Here is a 17,535-nt window from a genome sequence, read left to right as displayed (position 1 = left end):
AATCACTGCAGATGGTGACTGCAGCCATGAAATTAAAAGACGCTTACTCCTTGGAAGGAAAGTTATGACCAACCTAGATAGCATATTCAAAAGCAGAGACATTACTTTGCCAACAAAGGTCCGTCTAGTCAAGGCTATGGTTTTTCCTGTGGTCATGTATGGATGTGAGAGTTGGACTGTGAAGAAGGCTGAGCACCGAAGAATTGATGCTTTTGAACTGTGGTGTTGGAGAAGACTCTTGAGAATCCCTTGGACTGCAAGGAGATCCAACCAGTCCACCCTAAAGGAGACCAGTCCTGGGTGTTCATTGGAAGGAATGATGCTAAAGCTGAAACTCCAGTACTTTGGCCACCTCATGTGAAGAGTTGACTCATTGGAAAAGACTCTGATGCTGGGAGGAATTGGGGGCAGGAGGAGAAGGGGACGACAGAGGATGAGATGGCTGGATGGCATCACTGACTCGATGGACTTGAGTCTGGGTGAACTCTGGGAGTTGGTGATGGTCAGGGAGGCCTGGCGTGCTACGATTCATGGGGTCGCAAAGAGTTGGACACGGCTGAGCAACTGAACTGAACTGAACTGAACTGAAGACCTGCTTCCTTCAAAGTCTCCACCTCAAGAGACTTGATACTTTGTCAGTGATGCTGTGATGCTCAAAACACCATTAGGGGCTTCCCTGTGGTTCAGTGATAAAGAGTTTGCCTATCAAGGCAGGAGACGGGTTCCATCCCTGATCTGGGAAAATCCCACATGCCACGGAGCAACTAAGCCTGTGTGCCCCAACTACTGAGCCTGTGCTCTAGAGCCTGCACCCCACAACTACTGAGCCCGAGAGCCCATGCTCTGCAACAAGGGAAGCCACCTCAGTGAGAAGCCTGCTCACTGCAACTAGAGAGCAGCCCCTGCTTGCTGGTAGTAGAGAAAAGTCCATGCAGTGGACCCAGCACAGCCAAAATTAAAGAAATAAAATTATTAAAAACACACACACCATTGGAACATCTCTCTTGGAAGTAACTTCCGCATTTGTAGCACTTTCTTTTATCTTCTGTGGCAGTAGCTTTCTGCTTTTTCATTTTTAACTTAATATTTATTATACACTTATCTATCCTAGGCACCAAGCTGGAGCTGGGTGAAAGATAAGATAAATCGGACATTTAGTCTGTCTCTAAGGAAGTTTCTGTTTGGTAAGGGAGGTAAGATCTGGACACCCACTACAGTACAGGGTTAAGCAATAAGGCTCCAGGGAGGTTGGACCTGAGTTTTGGAAAAAGATAAAAGTCCTCTGATTTCAACCTCCCAGCAAGAAGGGTGACTGAGGTCTGTGATTGCACCCTGTGTCAAGCCAGTATCTTCTGAAGACTTAAAAACAAAACTCCAAAAAACAAACCCAATCGCTAAACCCATCCTGGCGTATTTAAGACACAGACTCCCCACTTTCTGGCGATGCTCCACAATAGATCGAGTCTTCCCAGCTCAATGATAAGCTCTGAGAGGGCAAGTGCTGAGGTCTTATCCTTCGCTGTTCCACAGTGTCCGGTGGGCGAGTGACAGACGCGGGATCAGGGTTAGACGCGTCTCCGGCCACGCCACACTAGTATCCCTTCCCCTCGTGAGCGGCTTTCAGCAGTGACCGCGATGCAGGCCGGCGCCGGGCGGAGGGAAGCGGCCGAAAGACCCTGCGGGGAGGGCACCTGTGGGCGCGCGGAGCTCCTGTGTGCTGGGCCTCGGACCGGAGTCCCAGGTGGATGGGCGCCGTAGGGAAGAAGGGCGCAGATGTCCGCGCGCTGGACGCCCGCCCTTGCCAGGCCTTTCGGGGCCGGCGCGGAGGGAGAGGCGAGCAGAGGCCGGGCGCGAGTCCAGAGCCCGGCCCGTAGGGTCGGGAGCAAGGGTTCCGGCCTCGGCAGAGAGCGGGGGACTGGCCGGGAGGGGCGGGAACCCGGGCCCGGGGAGGAGGAGGAGAGTCGGGGCTGAGATCAAAGGGGAAGCACGTGTGCCGGGCGATGGCCCCGGCCGGAGCCGGATGCCGAGGTCACAGCCGAGGGTCCCCGCGGCCGCCCCCGGCCCGCCCAGCCCGCGGCCCCTCCCCGCGTCCCAGTCTCCTCCCCGAGGGCCCGGGGCTGGGCCGCCACTCCCTCCAGCTCCCGCCCTCGACCGCGCGCATCTCATTCCAGCCCTCATTCCGCGCATTCCAGGCTTCCTCCTTTCAAACCCCAGGCCGGGGGCGGGGAGAACCCGCAGCTCCCGGCTCCGCCGCGCTGCCGCGTCCCCCAGGTGAGTGGCCGGCCGCCGCGCCCCTCGGCCGCGCCGCGGGCGCTCTTTCCTTCCCGCCTGGGACCTGCGCGCCGGGCCCGCCGTCCCCCTCTCCCGTCTCCGCTCTCCCGCTTCCCTCCCTTCCGCCCTCCCGCGCGCGCTCTGTTCCCCCAGCTCCCTTCCTCTCCCGTTGACTCACCCCGCCAGGAATAGGGATCGCCTGTGCTTTCCCGTCAGTCCCCTTCTGGGAAAACTCCTCCCTCTGCTCCGCCCCGCTCCGCGCACCGGCCACAGCGCGCTGGACACCGCGCACCGGACACCGCGCACCGAGTACCGCGCGCCGGGCGGGGCGAGCTGGGTTTGGGCCCGCGCGGAGTCGGCTCCGTCCCGCGATCCGCCTTCATCCCCGCCCAGCCGGTCGGCCCGGGGCCGGAGCCCGGGTCTCCGCTCGCTGACCCCGCGTTGTCTCTGCAGCGCCCTCGCCCGCCTCTCCGGACCTCAGCGGAGCCGCGGCTGGAAGAGCCGCGGGGCTGGCTCCGCGTACCCGCCCACCTCCTCGCACCCTGGGACCGGTAAGACGGCGGCGCGGGAGGAGCTCTCATCCGGGATCGGACTTAGGGGCGAGCCGGGCACGTGGAGTCGCGCGAACCGCGAGGCTGGGGTGGGCGCAAGGGCCAGGAGTAAGGGGAGCGCGCGGAGCCGAAAAGACGAGGCCGAGCCCAGGTCGCCGGCGGCCGAAAAGAGACCCAGCGCCCGCGCCTCTCTTCTGCTGGGCGCCTCTTGGGCTTGGAAAGGGTGTCCTGGCGATTTCAAGCCAAGGCTTTGCGAGAGCGGAGAGGACCTCAGCCAAAGGTCCCCATTTCCCAGGACTTGAGAAGCGTGGTGCGTTCCGTGCTGGAGGCCAGTGAGTCTGGAGAGCAGAGCTCCACAGCCCGAAGCGAACGTTTCCCCGGAGGGAGAGCAGACCCGGGACTCGCGCCTCCGTGCACTTGTGTGTCGAGCGGAGAGGGGGTTCGGGGCCAGACCTGGCAGGTCAGTGATGAGTTCACGTGGCGTGTGACTGTGCCGCCTCCTTAGCTCCGGGTGTCTGAGGGTGATACCTGCTCACCGATGACTCACCTACCTTCTAGGAGGCATGTTTGTTTGTGTTGAACGGGAGCGCCTTTCCACCCGAGAAAAGCGCTGTTTGTCTGTAAGCTGAGTATCTTGGAGGACTAGCGAGATGCCACGTCTCTCAGTGTGTGTTTCCCCCGTGAGGATGTTGTTCCTGGGCGGGACGGTCCTCCCTCCCTGCAGGAGCAGGGGCAGGGCACCGAGTCTCTGGTGGTGTCTGTGTCCAAGGAGCTGGCGGTGGCTGTGGGGCTGTGTGGTCCCCAGGCTTCATTCGCCCTGGACCCGCGGAGCTTGAGGGAAGCTGTGCACACCTGCCTCTCGCAGGCAGCTGTCTTTCTGTGGAGGTCGGTTTTGTTCTTGCCTGGAAGAGTTTAGGGAACACGTTGGTAGAAAGTTTAGGGAAGCCGAGATTCTTGCCTTTTGGTGATGGGGTGGGTTGTTGATAGTGAGACTTGGGCATGTTTGTGGGAGGGGTTGGACACCCTCCCCCCAGAAAGAGCTCATTTTGCATCTTGAGATTTGTGTAGGCAGTGCTTTTATTTGTTTTGATTAAAAATAAAAAAAAAATACAATTTGTAAAAGTTACTTTCCATTTGCAGTTACAACAAAATACTGGCTATACTCCCCGTGTTGTACAATACATCCTTGAGTTTGTACCTGTCTGACACTCAATAGTTTGTACCCGCCCTCCCCCCCAACCCCCACCCCCAGCTTGCTCCTTCTACCCCCACTCCCCCACTGGAAACCAATAGTCGGCTGTCTGTATGTGTGAGTCCTATGTTATATTCACTAGTTTGTTGTATTTTTTAGGTTCCACATGTGAGTGATATCATACAGTATTTGTCTAGACAGTGCTTTTAAAGTTGGCCCCAAGGACAGGGGAAATTGAACTACTGGTCCAGCTCTCCTTGGAGCCACCTGGGAGTCAAATGGAAGGACCCTCATTCTTGATGACTGACTGAACCACCAGGCACTGGGATGTAGGGAGGGTGTTTTCCTGCCCTCCTAGCTGGGGGAAGGCTGCCTCTGAGTCACTGGGTTGACCTGTGGGGAGGCCCTTCTGGATAGCTGTTTTCCCATCTCTTCCTTTCTGCTATGCTTTCTGTTTTCTCTCCCTTTGGAGTTTTACCACTGGAAACATTTCAGAGGGTGGAACTGGGTGGGGTGAGAGCCCCAGTGCCCAGGAGATGGGCAGAAGTTTGAGATTGACAGCATGTGAGGAGGATGGGGGCCACAGACTGATCCTTGAGTTATCTCTTCATCCCATGACAGAATGCTGTGGGCATCACGTTCGGGGCTTCTTGCCAGGAAGGGCCGAGATGCCCTCAGGTGGGGACTCCCACTGGTCCTCCATCCACCCTGAGGACACAGATATTCTGCTGGGAGCCACCTCCTCCTTCACCTGCTCAGGCCAGGTGTGTGGGTGGGGCTTCGAGGGTGTCTGGTGTATAGGTGTAGTAGAAAGGATTCAGGTTTGGGGTCAGACATAGCAGGGTATAAATCCTGACAGTTACTACCTTTAAGGCTTTGGGCTCAGTTTCCTGATGAGTAATGTGGGAGGGGTAATTAACATCTATCCAAGAAGTTTTTGTGGTGAAAATTCAGTGTTTGCAGAGCAAATTGCACCGTGCAGAAGAAGCCAGTGTTTCCTAACCCTATTTCACCACAGAACCCCTTTATCCAGGAAATTTCCTAACACCTTTGCTAAACCCTGCTCTGTCATTCATGATTATTTAGCAAAATGGATCGAGTGTTTGCTGTGCGCTGAACCCTACAGGTTTCCTGTCTCGGGCTTAGGAACCGGGCTAGCTAGCAGCCCAGGTGGAGGTGGGATTTGGGCTTTGTCACTGAACAGCACAGGGTCTCCGTGTTCAGATTCCGGTCCTGCCTTGCCCCAGGGTGAACTTGCTAAACGTTACAGAACTCTAATGTCAGCACCGAACCCCCTCATATTAAAGATGGGAAGCACTCCCTATGGAGAAGAGTATAGAGAGTCCTTAAAAAAACTAAAAATAGAGTTAGTATATGATCTAGCTATCTCACTCCTGGACATATATCCGGAGAAAACTATAATCGGAAAAGATACATGTACCCGTGTGTTCATAGCAGCACTATTTACAATAGCCAAGACATGGAAGCCACTTAAATGCCCATCGATGGATCAATGGATAAAGAAGATGTGGGATCTATACGCAATGGAGTATTACTTGGCCATAAAAAGTATTAAGTATGAAATAATGCTATTTGCAGCAACGTGGATGAACCAGACATTTTTATACTGAGTGAAGTAAGTCAGACAAAGACAAATACTGTCTGATACCACTTACACATGGAATCAAAAAAAAAATGGTAGAAAAAAACTTATTTACGAAGCAGAAATAGACTCACAGACATAGAAAGCAAACTTATGGTCACCAAAGGGGAAATGGGTGGGGGAGGCATAAATTAGGAGTTTGAGATTAGCAGATACATACTCCTATGTATAAAATAGATAAACAAGTACCTACTGTAGCAAAGGAAACTCTACTCAATATCTTGTAATAAATTATAATGGAAAAGAATAGAAAACATATATATATATATTTGATATATATATTTGAATCATTTTGCTATACACCTGGAACTAGTACAGCATTGTAAATCATGCTGCAAATCAACTATACTTCAATAAAAAATTTAAAAATAATAAATATCAAGATGAGAAACTGAGGCCCTGGTGGGACCATAACTTGCTTAAGGTCTCACGGCTGGGGAGTGGCAGAGCTAGGACTAGAGCTCCACTCTGGTCCATTCTGATGCCTTCTCTCTCCTGCTCTGGGGGTGGCAATGCCCAGACCACTGGCCAGCTTGGTCTAACAGGTGTGGAGTCTGGAGCAGTCCGCCTGGGCATGTCTCCCATCTTGTGGCTCAGATAAGCTTGTTTGGGCAGAAATACTCCCTTAGGAACCGTGGAACCTGAGAATGACCTCTGGAAGGGGGCAGGGACTTCAAGAGGTCTTTTTTTTTTTCCTATTTTGCTGCAATGGTGTCATGTGGGATCTTAGTTCCTTGACCAGGGATTGAACCCGTGTTCCCTGCAGTGGAAGCTTGGGATCTTTACCACTGGACTGCCAGGGAGTTCCCTCACGAGGTCTTTAAAATGCACCCGCCTTTCTCCTCCTGGGCCTGCAGGTCACTTAGCCAGGTGAGAAGCGTCCCTGTCCTTCCAGGTCTCCTGGGATGCAGAGCGCAGCTGGCTTGGAGCTTCTGTCCCCGCCTTGTACGGGTGACTGTCGCACAGCATGGCAGTGGAGGATGTGGTGGCTTTCCTGCCGCCGAGGTTGGGCCCGGGTAGCCTGCCTGCCTTTGCCCCCTGTGACCTGTTGCTGGCAGGGGCTGAGACCACAGCTCCCTTTCAGGCTCTGAAATTGTAGCTGAACAGCTGCTGTCGGCCCCCGCCTCCCGGCGGTGTGACCAGCTCGGGGCCCAGGTGGACGTGGGGGCAGCGCTGTGTCGCTGGCACAGCCTCCAGCTCTAGGATCTCATTCCAGCTTTGCCTTGACCTCTCCTGAAATGACAGTTCTTCCTACGTTTCTGGTTTTGCCATGTGGACAGCAGGGAGATTCTGGCCACTTCCTCTCATACTGTTCATGTCCATGGGGTTCTCAGGGCAAGAATAACGGAGTGGTTTGCCGTTCCGTCCAGTTTGCCGTTCCGTCCGTTTGCCGTTCAGTGGACCACGATTTGTCAAAACTCTCTTAGGTGGCCCTGCATGGCATGACCCATAGCTTCATTGAGTTACACAAGCCCCTTCGCCATGACAAAGCTGTGATCCGTGAAGGGGGTTAGTTAGCATCACCGACTTGACAGACATGAGTTTGAGAGCAGGTGAAGGACAGGGAATCCTGGCATGCCACAGTCCCTGGGGTCACAAAGAGTCGGACACGACTTGGTGACTGAACAACAGCCAGCTCCTGCCAGGTGTGGTCCTGGAGCCTCAGCTGTAGCGACTGGCCCTTTGGGAAGATTTCCACTGGAACTGCAGCCCCCTTCTCCCCAGGGTGCCCACACCTTCTGGCCTTTCGCCCATCAGGGGGATGGGCCCGGCTCCCTGCTGTGCGTCCTGCTGGGGTGGGCGGCCCCCATGGTGGGCGGGCCCCCATGGGTGGGACTCGGCTTCCTTTGACCCAAACTTCATGGGAACAATGGACTTCAGAGGAGTCACCAGGGGCAGGAAATGGAGCTGTGCTGAAGCTGGGTGACTGTCGTGGGGGAGGGGATACACATCCGGCCTGGAGGAAAGGCAGGGCGTTGGGGGCAGGGCAGAGGGCACTGGGGCTGGCCGCTGACACACAGGGTGGGCCTCTTCTCTGCAGGGGCTGTTGACTCAGAGACCTGGGCCGCTGAAGCCCACTCTGGCTGAACCTCCTGCTCAGTGTCTTCTCAGCAGAGGTGTCCCTGGGGTCTGCCAGCCCGGCTCACTCCCACCAGAACCACGGTCCTCCCTTCCTGCCAGCTCCCTGGATGGGATGTCTGCGTGAATGGGCCTGGCTGGGATAAAAGGCCAGTCTTGTTTCTTCCTGGCTGACGGCCACCTTGGCGTTAAGCCTTGAGTAATCGTTGACTGGGCAGTGGGCAGAGGTCTGGGTGGGGAGGCAACCGGTCTGGGTCAGCTGGACTACAGAGAGGGATTATTCATATGACCAGGACAGGCAGAGGGAGATACTACCCAGAGCAGGTGGCAGAATGTTCTGGGAGATGAAGCACCCTTATCTAGCCTTCATCTTTGTAAGAGCAGAGCCGACGTGGGAGAGAGCTAAGGTGGCTTTGGGAGAAGTGAGTCAGACCACTTGCTTTTCCTCAGTTCAGGTGGCCTTACTCACAGATCGGGTTCTGGGGACCTGAAAGAAACTTCTGGGCTCTGGGAGGAGCCCCGACCAGTGGGAGGAGGTGAGCATGGCAAGGCAATCCACATTGTCCTGGTTTAGCCCTTCTAAGGGGCAAGGCTTCCCAGGTAGCTCAAACGGTAAAGAATCTGCCTGCCAATGCAGGAGACACAGGTTCTATCCTTGGGTTGGAAAGATCCCCAGAGGAGGAAGTGTCAACCAGTATTATTGCAACTGGAGACACAACAGTATTATTGCCTGGAGAATCCCATGGACAGAGGAGCCTGGCAGGCTACAGTCCACAGGGTGGCAAAGAATTGGACAGGACTGAGCAAGGAGATCCAACCAGTCCATTCTGAAGGAGATCAGCCCTGGGATTTCTTTGGAAGGAATGATGCTAAAGCTGAAACTCCAGTACTTTGGCCACCTCATTCGAAGAGTTGACTCATTGGAAAAGACTCTGATGCTGGGAGGGATTGGGGTCAAGAGGAGAAGGGGACGACAGAGGATGAGATGGCTGGATGGCATCACTGACTCGATGGACGTGAGTCTGAGTGAACTCCGGGAGTTGGTGATGGACAGGGAGGCCTGGCGTGCTGCCATTCATGGGGTCGCAAAGAGTCGGACACGACTGAGCGACTGAACTGAACTTAGCGACTAACACACACACAGAGGGCAAGACTAGTTGATGTGCTTCCTATGGATCCTTTGCCAAATTCCAGGTCAGACGTTTGAACATTTGGTCTAGGGGGCGCTTCAGAAATGAATTTGAGGAAGCTAGCAGTCAGCGTGCGTTCACTCACCAAGTCATGGGGAAAGAATCTAACTTGGGTGTAGGATTTTCTTGGGTTCAAGAGAATTGAGTGCGTTCTGGCTGATAAGAGCGGTAAGAGGGATTTGGAGCTGACTGAAAGATCGCCCTGTGTCCTGGTACGACCTCATGACGCCCTGGGGCGAGGTCTCTAGTGATGTGTCACAGGGCTCTTTTTTTTTTTGGCTTTGTGCTCTTATCAGTTCTGTGGGTGTTCAGGACAACAAGCACAGAGGACTATCGAACCAGGATTTAGAACCGTCTCAACAGGCTAGGAGGCTGAGGTTAAGCAGAACTCTGAAATTAAAAAAAAATTTTTTTCAGTTAAATACATGCTCATTATAGAACACCAGGAAAATAAATACATAAAGGGGAAAATAAAATAGTACCTAGGACCACAACTTAGGGATGAGTACCGTTGGTATTTTGGTATCAGTTCAGTTCAGTTTAGTTCAGTTGCTCAGTTGTGTCCTTGCGACCCCTTGAATCACAGCACACCAGACCTCCCTGTCCATCACCAACTCCCGGAGTTCACCCAGACTCAAGTCCATCGAGTCAGTGATGCCATCCAGCCATCTCATCCTCTGTCATCCCCTTCTCCTCCTGCCCCCAATCCCTCCCAGCATCAGAGTCTTTTCCAACGAGTCAACTCTTCGCATGAGGTGGCCAAAGTACTGGAGTTTCAGCTTTAGCATCATTCCTTCCAAAGAAATCCCAGGGCTGATCTCCTTCAGAATGGACTGGTTGGATCTCCTTGCAGTCCAAGGGACTCTCAAGAGTCTTCTCCAACAACACAGTTCAAAAGCATCAATTCTTCAGCGCTCAGCCTTCTTCACAGTCCAACTCTCACATCCATACATGATCACAGGAAAAACCATAGCCTTGACTAGATGAACCTTTGTTGGCAAAGTAATGTCTCTGTTTTTCAATATGCTGTCTAGCTTGGTCATAATTTTCCTTCCAAGGAGTAAGCGTCTTTTAATTTCATGGCTGCAGTCACCATCTGCAGTGATTTTGGAGCCCAGAAAAATAAAGTCTGACACTGTTTCCACTGTTTCCCCATCCATTTCCCATGAAGTGGTGGGACTGGATGCCATGATCTTCGTTTTCTGAATGTTGAGCTTTAAGCCAACTTTTTCACTCTCCACTTTCACTTTCATCAAGAGGCTTTTGAGTTCCTCTTTACTTTCTGCCATAAGGGTGGTGTCATCTGCATATCTGAGGTTATTGATATTTCTCCTGGCAATCTTAATTCCAGCTTGTGCTTCTTCCAGCCCAGCGTTTCTCATGATGTACTCTGCATTTAAGTTAAATAAACAGGGTGACAATATACAGCCTTGACATACTCCTTTTCCTATTTGGAACCAGTCTGTTGTTCCATGTCCAGTTCTAACTGTTGCTTCCTGACCTGTATACAGATTTCTCAAGAGGCAGATCAGGTGGTCTGGTATTCCCATCTCTTTCAGAATTTTCCACAGTTTATTGTGATCCACACAGTCAAAGGCTTTGGCATAGTCAATAAAGCAGAAATACATGTTTTTCTGGAACTTTCTTGCTTTTTCGATGATCCAGCGGATGTTGGCAATTTGATCTCTGGTTCCTCTGCCTTTTCTAAAACCAGCTTGAACATCAGGAAGTCCACGGTTCACATATTGCTAAAGCCTAGCTTGGAGAATTTTAAGCATTACTTTACTAGCGTATGAGATGAGTGCAATTGTGCGGTAATTTGAGCATTCTTTGGCATTGCCTTTCTTTGGGATTGGAATGAAAACTGACCTTTTCCAGTCCTGTGGCCACTGCTGAGTTTTCCAAATTTGCTGGCCTATTGAGTGCAGCACTTTCACAGCATCATCTTTCAGGATTTGGAATAGCTCAACTGGAATTCTATCACCTCCACTAGCTTTGTTCGTAGTGATGCTTTCTAAGGCCCACTTGACTTCACATTCCAGGATGTCTGGCTCTAGGTCAGTGATCACATCATCGTGATTATCTGGGTCGTGAAGATCTTTTTTGTACAGTTCTTCTGTGTATTCTTGCCATCTCTTCTTAATATCTAAATGGCTGTCTGGGGAGGCCTTACAAATAGCTGTGAAAAGAAGAGAAGAGAAAAGCAAAGGAGAAAAGGAAAGATATAAACCTCTGAATGCAGAGTTCCAAAGAATAGCAAGAAGAGATAAGAAAGCCTTCTTCAGCAATCAATGCAAAGAAATAGAGGAAAACAACAGAATGGGAAAGACTAGAGATCTCTTCAAGAAAATTAGAGATACCAAAGGAACATTTCATGCAAAGATGGGCTCGATAAAGGACAGAAATTGCGGTTATACTCTATTCTTTGTTTTTTTTTAAGCTACTGAATACTATGTGCTCAGTCGCTAAGTTGTGTCCAACTCTTTGCAACCCTCTGAACTGTAGCCCACCAGGCTCCTCTGTCCCTGGGATTCTCTAGGCAAGAATCCTGGAGTGGGTAGCCATTCTCTTCTTCAGGGAGTCTTCCTGACCCAGGGATGGAGCCTGAGTCTTCTGTGTTGGCAGGTGGGTTCTTTACTACTAGGGCCAGCTGGGAAGCCCCAAACAATATTGTACCATATGACAATTTATTTAACTGTGTCCTACTGGACTTTGAAAAACTGTCTTCAATGTTTAACCAATTCAAAATTGCTTGACATCTAGCGTGTTTGCCTATCTGAAGATGAAATCTAAAAAGTTTACTTGTAAAATCGTGTGTTTAAGTTCAGAACATCAATTATATGCTGAATAGGAACTTACTGTCAATCCTTGTGAGGAGAAAAATCTTGAGGTTTTTCGTTGAGGAAGGAAGCGGAAGGGAAATGAGCATTTATTAAGTGCCTACTGAGTGCCAGGCAGTATTCTAAGCATCTCTCTCGAAATCTCTCATTTAATCTTTGTAGCGGCTCTGTAACATAGGCTTTGTGTTGTTTTTTTAGCCTCTACTTTACAGAGGAGGATTCCCAGGTGACTCAGTAGTAAAGAACCCGCCTGCTAATGCAGGAGATGCAAGTTTGATTCCTGGATCAGGAAGATCCCCTGGAGAAAAGAATGGCAACCCACTTCAGTGTTCTTGCCTGGGGAATCCCATGGACAGAGGGGCCTGTCAGGCTACAGTCCATGAGGTCGCAGAGTCGGACACTACTGAAGTGACTTAGATAACTTAGATTACAGAGGAGGAAGACGTTACATGGAGATTAATGTGGGGTGGGAGTATGTGCCCAGGTCCATCTGGCTCTCTGCTGCAGAGCCAGTGGTGTGGTAGGGGCCTGCGACGGGAGGGCTGAGTCCATTGCGGTGCTCTGGCCACACTGGGAGCCTCTTCTGGTTTTGGAGGGTGGACACACCACACCCAGGGAGCACGGAGCTGTGGTTGTCTCGGCCAGGATGGAGCAAGGGTGGCTGCTGGCACTTCTCTCCAAGGAGGCAGCCCTCTTTTCGGGAGCAGCAGACCCCTCCGTCTGATCTGCGGTCCATTTGAGGAGGGAGGACCAGGCGGAACCACATCCAGTTTCTACTTCTATGAAGAATGTGTTCGGGATGCTTCACAGGAGGTCTCTGCTCTGGCTGGGAGATAGCATCAATGACCTCTGGGATCTCGCCTCCACCATGTGGTCCTGGCCTCAGTTTCTCCACCAGTAGGGTGGGGGCGTATTTCCCACTTGGACTTTCTGGAAAATCCATCCTGCTAGAGGGAGGTAATGCCAGAGGAGAGGCTGAGAGATGTGGTGGCGGGGGGAGGGAAGGGCAGTGTCTGAGGAGGGAGACATGGTGGCACTGCATGGCCCCCCCATCACCCTGTGAAAGCTGAATGGACAGGTGTCAGCGGCAGGCTGCCCCCGGGGCTGGGGAGGGGAAGATGCCCTGGCGGGGGGTAGTGGCTGCGAGCAGACTGCAGTGCTGTGTCGTCTGATGGGAATGTGAAATTGTACGTTAAAGAAGCAAAAAGAAACTGACCAAATGAGTATTAATAATATATTATTAAGCTACTGTGTCTGAAATATTACTGCTTACTGTGTAATCAATAGTAAAACAATATAATGAGATTGTTATGTTGCTTCTCATACAAAGGGTTGGAGATCCAGCCTGTGTTTTATGCTCATCGGCACGTCTCTGTCACCCAGCCACACTTTTCAAGTGCCCGGCAGCCACATGTGACTGGCCACTGTTTTGGACCGTGGAGGTTCACAGCTGGCCTGCTCTTTCTGCTTCTCATCAGCTATGTGGCCTGGGGCAAGTTTTCAGACTTCAGTGTGTCTTGTTTTCCACTTTTTTTTTTTGGGCCTTGCCTAGCAGCGTGCAGGATCTTTGCTCCCTGACCAGGGATTGAACCTGTGCCCTGTACAGCAGAAGCACAGCGTCCTAACCACTGGACCACCAGGGAAGTCTCTTACTTACCCCTCTTATGAATGGCGGCAATAATAATAATGGTGCCAAGCCCATATGGTTGATGTGAAGATTAAATTAGGCAATGTTTGTAAAGTGCTTGGTTTTTTTGGCCTGGCATGTATTAAACTTTGTGTGAAAGTGAAAGTGTAAGTCGCTCAGTCGTGTCCGACTCTTTGCAACCCCATGGACTGTGTGGCCTGCCAGGCTCCTCTGTCCATGGAATGCTCCAGGCAAGAATACTGCAGTGGGTTGCCCTTTCCTTCTCCAGAAACTTTCTGTAAAGTGCTTATCAAATGACCTGTAACTGGTCCTTAACCCCTGGACAGGCTAGAGGGGCAGGTGGTGATGAACTTGGGAAAGCCCTGTTGTAGGGGGGACCCTGTGCTCCCTGGGTGGGCCCCCTAGTTCTACAGAGTGAAATGGGTTCAGATCAGATGGGCTGATCCACAGTTGCTGCAAAGAGGGTCGCCTCATGGGAGAGAAATGTCAGCACCCCAACAACAGGACAGGACAGGACAGGGCAGGGTCCACACCTCAAGAGGTGTGTCCTGGGTGTCTGTCTGCTTGGGGCTCGGAGCTCTGCTTCGTGGTGAGGATGCTCCGCTGTAAGTGGCAGGACCTCGAGTTGGGATGGGAGGCGGGTTGCTTCCAGCTCTTGGTAGTCGTGCTGCTTGTGCAGGAGAAGAAGGGAGACAGGATCAGTGGCTTCCGATATCCACCTTGGAGCTCCGCCAGCGCCAGCAGTGCCAGCTCTCTGTCTTGGCATCAACCCCCAACCCCCTGGTTTGCACCTGCCCTTGGCCAAGCCACAGTGGTCACAGAGCACCCACTGTGTGCCAGGCGCTGGACCAGGTGTGGTGGGGGGAACCTGGAAGGGAGGGCCTGGTCTCTGTGCTGGAGGGGTGTCCCATGAGGCAGGGGAGACACCCTGAGTGGCAAACACTGAGAGCCTGTGGGGGTGCGCCAAGGAGGGTGATGGGGAAGCACAGATCAGTGCTGAGGGGGTGCCCAGGGAAGAGGATTCATTCCCACTCGGAGAGGGAGCAGCCAGGGAAGGCTTCATGGAGGAGGAGGTACTCGGGCGGGCTTTGAAAGATGGGTATTTGACAGCTGTGTGTGTGGGCATGTGTAAGAGGGACAGAGAGAAGGAGAGAGGGAGGGAGGAAGCGAGTGGGAGAAGCGTCTGCGAGAAGACAGAAGTGGTAGTGATTGCGGGGCTGTGGTTATGAGACAGTGGGGAGGGGAAGTGGGGGAGATCACTGGGCCTCATGACGAGGTTGATTTGGGGGCCTCTGGGCAGAATAGGGAGGACTTGTTAAGAGTTTACCTGTCAGCCTGCAGTAGAGTTTTCTCCTCGTGCTGTGTCCGTCCTGTGGGCTTTTTTTCTTTCTTTTTGAATTATTTGGCTCTGCTGGACCTAAGTTATGCCATATGGGATCTTCAGTCTTCCATCCGGCCTGCAGAACATTGGATCCAGTTCCCTGACCAGCGACTGAATGGGGGTCCCCTGCGTTGGGAGTGCTGAGTCTTAGCCACTGGACCACGAGGGAAGTCTCAGTCCTATGGACTTTGACAGATGTACAGAGTTGGGTGGTGGCCACCATAATCAGGGTCCATGACTGTCCATCTCCCCAGACAACTGCCCGATACTGCAGCCCTATCGCCCCTCACCCACTCCGCCCTCCCTGATCTCCTCTCACTCCTGTGGTCCTGTCCTCCTGTGGAATCACACAGCATGAAGCTTTGGGCTCTGTGGGCTTCACTAGCAGGGCCCTCCCTTCGATCAGGTGGCGTGTGGGTCAGAAGATGCTGAGTTGTAAGGACCTCATTATACAACATCCCACGGTGTGCTTGGCCACTGGCTGGTTGAAGGACTTGGGGTATTTCCAGCCTTTGTTGATTGTGTAAGCTGCTATCATCACTGACGTGTTGGTTTTTTCGTGAACACAGGCCTCCGTTTCTCTTGGATAAATGCCTAGAGTGGGACTGCTGGGTCACACCCTGCATGTATGTTTAATGGTGTAAGAAGCTGCCAAGGGACCTCCCTGGTGGTCCAGTGGTTAAGACTTTATGCTTCCACCGTAAGGAGGATGGTTTCAATCCCTGGTCAAGGAGCCAAGATGCTACATGCCTTGTGGCCAAAAACAACATAAAACAGAAGCAATATTGTTAACAAATTCAATAAAGACTTAAAAAAAAAAAAAAAGAGAGAACCACATCAAAAAAACATCTTAAAAAAGAAGCTGCCGAACTGTTTTCCCACGTGTCGCGTCTTGCGTTCTTCCCAGCGGAGCTCCATCGCAGTGTCTGTCGTAGCCTTTCCCTCTGGCTTGTTTGCGCCATCCCCCAGGGTGTGTAGTGGAATCTCATCGAGGTCACGGTTTTAATTTGCATTTCCTCGTTGACTACCCTGTGGAGCATCCTTTCAGGTTAGTTACTTGCCATTCATACAATTTCTTTGGGGAAATGTCTGTCCAAATCTTTTGCCTATTTTTTTCTTTCTTTTGATTGTTTTGTCTTTAATATTTTGGTTACAAGTCGTTTCTCAGATGTCTGATTTATAGATTTTTTGGAAAATTCGCTTAAGGAGAAAATTTCCAAAAGAAGATGGTGGGTTGATTCTCTTTGCTGTACAGCAGAAACTAACGCTGCATTGGAAAGCAGCTGCGTGTGCTCAGTCACCCAGTCGTGTCCACTCTTTGCGACCCCACAGACTGTAGTCCGCCAGGCTCCTCTGTCCCTGGGATTTTCCAGGCAAGAATACTGGAGTGGGTTGCCATTTCTTTCTCCAAGGGATCTTTCTGACCCAGGGATTGAACCTGGACAGATTCTTTACTACTGAACGACTTATACTCCAGTAAAAAAAGAGATATGTGTAAGAAAGCAAAAAGAAAACCAAAAAACAAAAAAACCCTGTTATTTGAGAACATGATGATTAATTTTATCAGGAATAATACTGCTTTATCATCTCATTCTTTTTTCTAAGTTTATTATTTATATGTATTTATTTATAAGTTTCGGAGAAGGCAATGGCACCCCACTCCAGTACTCTTGCCTGGAAACTCCCATGGACGGAGGAGCCTGGTAGGCTGCAGTCCCTGGGGTCGCAAAGAGTAGGACATGACTGAGCGACTTCACTTTTCACTTTCCTGCATTGGAGAAGGAAATGGCAACCCACTCCAGTGTTCTTGCCTGGAGAATCCCAGGGACGGGGGAGCCTGGTGGGCTGCCGTCTATGGGGTTGCACAGAGTCGGACACGACTGAAGGGACTTAGCAGCAGTAGCAGCAGCATTTATAAGTTTATTATTTTCAATCTTGTAAACATTTTAATGTATTTATTTTTGGCCACTCTGGGTCTTCCTTCGGGCACAGGCCTTCTCTAGTTTTGACAAGCGGGGGCTACTCTCCACTTGCAGCGTGTGAGCTTCTCTTGTCACTGAACAGGGACTCTAAGCATAGGCTTAATAGTTGTGGCTCACGGGCTCAGTTGTTCCGCAGCATATGGGATCTTTGGTTAAGGTGTATGGGCTCTAGTTCCCTGACCAGGGATTGAACCCGGGCCCCCTGCACTGGACTCACAGGGTCTTAGCCACTGGACCACCAGGGAAGCCCCTGTCATCTCGTTCTCATCCATGGAGTTTCCAGCGCTATTTCTGTCCCTAGTCTCTGGTACTTACTACACGTCAGTTTGTTAAGATAATTATTACCTTAGATATCTCATCCCAGTGTGTTTTTAACAACCTGACATCTTACTGTAAACAATGTTCTTGTGTGCTTAGTCGATCAGTTGTGTCTGACTCCTTGTGACCTCAGGGACTGTAGCCCACCAGGCTCCCCTGTCCATGGGGATTCTCCAGGCAAGAATGCTGGAGTGGGCTGCCATACCCTTCTCCAAGGGATCTTCCAACCCAGGGATCGAACCCAGGTCTCCCACATTGCAGGCTGATTCTTTACCAGCTGAGCTACCAGGGAAGCTCCTAGACAATGTTCTTAAATGTCAGAAAATGTTCTTAAATAATCAGAAAAGTAAAAAATCACAATTGGGTATAACTGGAAGAGGACTAAGTGATCTTCCAGCATAACTCTATGAAGATCTTCCA

At 51.5% G+C, this 17,535-nt stretch overlaps 1 protein-coding gene across 3 annotated transcripts in view; it reads left to right on the top strand.

The window, feature by feature from the left end:
* Positions 1-1,900: 1,900 nt before the first annotated feature.
* TEAD4 (TEA domain transcription factor 4) overlaps positions 1,901-17,535 on the top strand; it is a 61,929-nt gene continuing 46,294 nt past the window's right edge. For 2 of the 3 annotated variants that reach the window (XM_061418228.1, XM_061418226.1), the window contains exons 1-2: positions 1,974-2,271; positions 2,725-2,822. In XM_061418228.1, the coding sequence (XP_061274212.1) occupies positions 2,021-2,271; positions 2,725-2,822 (349 nt within the window). In that variant the 5' untranslated portion in view covers positions 1,974-2,020. Of the gene's footprint in view, positions 2,272-2,724; positions 2,823-17,535 lie in introns of all 3 variants that reach the window. The other variant, XM_061418227.1, reaches the window with a different exon arrangement.

The sequence above is a fragment of the Bos javanicus genome, chromosome 5, assembly GCF_032452875.1.
Source record: "Bos javanicus breed banteng chromosome 5, ARS-OSU_banteng_1.0, whole genome shotgun sequence".
Lineage (NCBI taxonomy): Eukaryota > Metazoa > Chordata > Mammalia > Artiodactyla > Bovidae > Bos > Bos javanicus.
Note: the sequence above shows the minus strand (reverse complement) of the source record. Positions and strands in the feature narration are given on the sequence as shown.